Source organism: Chaetura pelagica, unplaced genomic scaffold (assembly GCF_000747805.2).
Source record: "Chaetura pelagica isolate M959 unplaced genomic scaffold, ChaPel_1.0 scaffold40, whole genome shotgun sequence".
Lineage (NCBI taxonomy): Eukaryota > Metazoa > Chordata > Aves > Apodiformes > Apodidae > Chaetura > Chaetura pelagica.
The window spans coordinates 3,286,495-3,290,114 of record NW_009952160.1 but is presented as its reverse complement, the minus strand read 5'-3'; the positions used below and the strand labels follow the sequence as shown (position 1 = coordinate 3,290,114).

The 3,620-nt window shown below is 36.9% G+C and overlaps 1 protein-coding gene across 1 annotated transcript in view; it reads left to right on the top strand.

The window, feature by feature from the left end:
* The window catches only part of EPB41L4A (erythrocyte membrane protein band 4.1 like 4A), a 146,576-nt gene that overhangs the window by 85,213 nt on the left and 57,743 nt on the right, over positions 1-3,620 (top strand). The window contains 3 exon segments of the mRNA XM_010007238.1: positions 1-47; positions 2,462-2,550; positions 2,880-2,943. The exon segment at positions 1-47 is cut by the window's left edge and continues 20 nt beyond it. Of these exon segments, the coding sequence (XP_010005540.1) occupies positions 1-47; positions 2,462-2,550; positions 2,880-2,943 (200 nt within the window).

The following is a 3,620-nucleotide window of genomic DNA, read 5'->3' as shown; positions in this document are numbered from 1 at the left end:
TGGCCAAATCCCTGGAAATGTATGGAGTGGATCTCCATCCTGTTTATGTAAGTATTGTTTAAATATTTTAAAAGTGGTAACAGTGAGAAAAAGATTTCTCGTACCAATATGAGAGTGTTTATGTTGTTTAATTGCCACAAAATAACTCAGAAGGAAATAATGTGCTTAGGAAATGCAAAGGAAGATATGTTTACAAACTGTGGGAATTTGGTCATTCATACATACAGGAGCCCAGTGGTCTTCAGAGGAAAGGCTGTGATTTTACTACACTTAAAAAAAGCAATCTGGCAAAAGGTAGTACTCTGGAAAAAACAATTCATATAGTTAATAACAAATTAGTGCAAGTTTCAAGAAGGATGAGAGTGGATTATAACCTTTGTCTTTGACACATTAATCTTGTATAAATCAGGGCAAGTGTGTCCTGAAATATTTTCTTTACCATTGTAAAAACTAGGGTGCGGTAGCAGCAGCATGTCTGTATTTTTTTTACGAGTCATTGCAAAGGTTTTGCTAAAGACCCAGAGCCTGTTTCCAGGTTTTCCTCTGTTGTGTCATGCAACATCGTGAGTTGTCTATTTTGCCTCACCAAAACTCTCCACTTCTATTGTAAAGCAGCATATATGTTAGGATTTGATCCAAGTCATCACCTGGAGGCTGTGTGGTCCTGGTGGAAACATAATTCTATCTTGTTTAAATAATTGCGCTTGTGGCAGGTTTTTGTCTTTTTTATTTTTTTAATAAAAGAAAATTAGAAGTTCAAATGGGGAATTGTAATCTAGATAGTTCACTGAGTTAGATGCCAGTACTTTGTAAAATTACTTGAAAGAAAATAAAGAAATCAAGATACTACCAGAAGATTTAGTATGTATTCCTGATAAAAACTGTGTGCCCTGGAATATGAGGTATTTTTAATGCACCCTTTGGCTTACTTGTATTCATATCTCATGCTCTGTGCCCCTCCCACCGGCAGAAAAGTGGGGGAGTTAATGGAACAAGATTCAACATGATCCAACAAAATCATGTTGAATTACCAGAGCCTGGAAATTTTTTTTCTCTTAGCTTGCTTTTGCTGTGCAATGAAATCCTTGCCTGGGCAATGAGGGATGAGTTGCAATATGCCCATGTCTAACACATGAATATCGTCGTTTCTATTTATATGACAACAGCAACAGAAACCCTTATTTGAGACTGAAGCTGCACAGATGAAGAGGTGTAGTTCTTTTCCTTGCTTGGTCATAGTAGAGGCAAAGTTACCTTTAGCAGTTAGTTCACTGAGGAGCACAGGGAGAGCTCACAGAGGTGTGCTTGAGCTTTCTTACAGCAGTAGTCATGCTGAAGGACACTTTCTACAGTCACTCCATCTCAGTTGATACTTTTTTGTGGCTCGTGCTCTACTGATTTAGATCTTGAAGGGCTCTTCCACATTACCTCAAGTACGTAGATGAATGAACTTTTGCAGCTGACTTCCTTTTAACTTCAAGCACTAAGATTCATATTATTTCAAATGGAAGGTGTATATGATTTTAGTTACTGACTGCAAATGGTTTCACGTTGCACCAGAGGAGGGTTAGACGGGATAATAAAAGAAGCTTCTGCACCAAAAGTTATATTAAACACTGGAACAGACAGCCCAAGGAGGTGGTTGAATCACCATGCTGGGAGGTGTTTGAAAGATGCCTAGTTGTGGTGCTTAGGGACGTGGTTTAGCTCTAAACTCAGTAGAAGCTGGTTAATGATTGGACTCAATGATCTCAAAGGTCTTTTCCAACGAAAATAATTCTGTAATTCTGTGAAACTGAGGAGGCAGGGGCCTTCTGACACTCATCACCAGGGTTTTCACACTGTTCTTTCCCAATGTGGTTTATGATTTGGATACTGACCTCAGGAATTGTTTCCTTTGGAAGACATCATGCATGTGACTATTCCCTGCATGTTGCTACTCATTCTGGAAAAAAAAAAAAAAAAAAAAAAAAAAAAAAAAAAAAGAGAAGAAGAGATCTGAATCTCTCAAAGAAACTACTTCACTTGGTAGCAGTACACAGGTGATATTTTAGGAGGGAGAAGGCACGAGGTTATATTATAGCAGAATAGGTCAGAAAGTCACTGTTTACCTTCAGTTAGGTTGTCTGTTAAGATGTCTGTTGCACTGATGTCTGAATGAAGAGTTTAGTTTCTGAGTTTTGGCCATTTGCCATATAGCCAAAGGTAATTCTTCAAAACAAAACCTTTGGGTTTTTTTACTCTAGCATGTAGAGTCCCCCTTTTTTCCCGTCTACTCTTTCTTGCCTCTTTGCCTCTATGCCTGAAAGTTCTCTAATATATGAGAATTCTTGTCAGTAGATCAAGTACTATTTTCATATTTGCAGAGAGAGTAAAGCAGTGTGTTCATGTCAGTCATCAGGCTGACTCCTCTCTAGACGTCACTGTTCCTGTATTAATGGCATACATTTTTATTTTCTAGGGTGAAAACAAATCTGAATATTTTTTAGGCTTAACACCCATAGGAGTTGTTGTCTACAAGAATAAAAAACAAGTAGGAAAATATTTCTGGTATGTATAATTTAAATGTGCAGTCTCTGCTAAAACAATAGCAATAGTATTGTGTGGAAATGTATGATTTGTGATACCTGTTTGAACAGTTAATTTTATCAGTTGTCTGGATCATGCAGATTTTTCATTCTTTGATAATCCAACTACTGAAAAGAACAGTTCATCTTTACCATATTCATGCATTAAATACTGCTAATTTTCTATTGATATCTAGTGCATACCTGAAATAACATAATCTCTGATTTCCTTTTTTGTTGACTTTGTACTTTAATATGCATTAATTTTAATGCTTGTTAAGTACTGTCTGTCTTTTTTTTCCCATATTACAGGCCCAGAATTACAAAAGTTCACTTCAAGGAAACACAGTTTGAACTTAGAGTCCTGGGAAAAGATGTAAGTTTTTTATTTAAGTCTGAAATGAAGGGGGGAAAAAATATTCTCAGGTCTAATGGAGTGGGAAATTTTGTGTGTCCATCAAAGTCTAATTAATTTTCTTGAAATTTACTGCAAGAAACTATCAAAGTGAAATTGATGTTATTGATAGTTTCTGCAAGAAAATTACCTTATCCTCAAATGTAGTGTATTCCTGATGTTTTCCTGTTTATGTCTTGGAGGCAAAATGTGAGAACTTTATCAGAACAGTACTGAGGTAGGAATTTTATAACAAATGTTTATCATTTCATACTGTGCACTGTAAATTAGAGCAGACTGTTTCTGCAAGACTTTCTGTATGATATTACATAATACTAGGGTAAAGCTTCTGGGAAGGCTAATTTAAACCAGTACGTGGATAGGGAAAACTCAGAATACTGTTAGGCAGAAGTAATTTTGTAGCTTGGAAACAGCAGTAGCCACATAATATAGCTCAAAACACATTTGCCAGCGTTTAACTTCATTGTGCTGTTAGACCATTTAGGAGAAAGCTGTTGGTTCCGGTGGACCAGGGATAGCAGGTTGATAGTCAGAGAACAGGTTTTAAGGTCGAATCAGTGGAAAAAAGAGAAAGGTATTTCTCACCTATGAAGCATGTGGGACAGGGAGAGAAGGAGGACAGTGTTGAGGATGTAGGG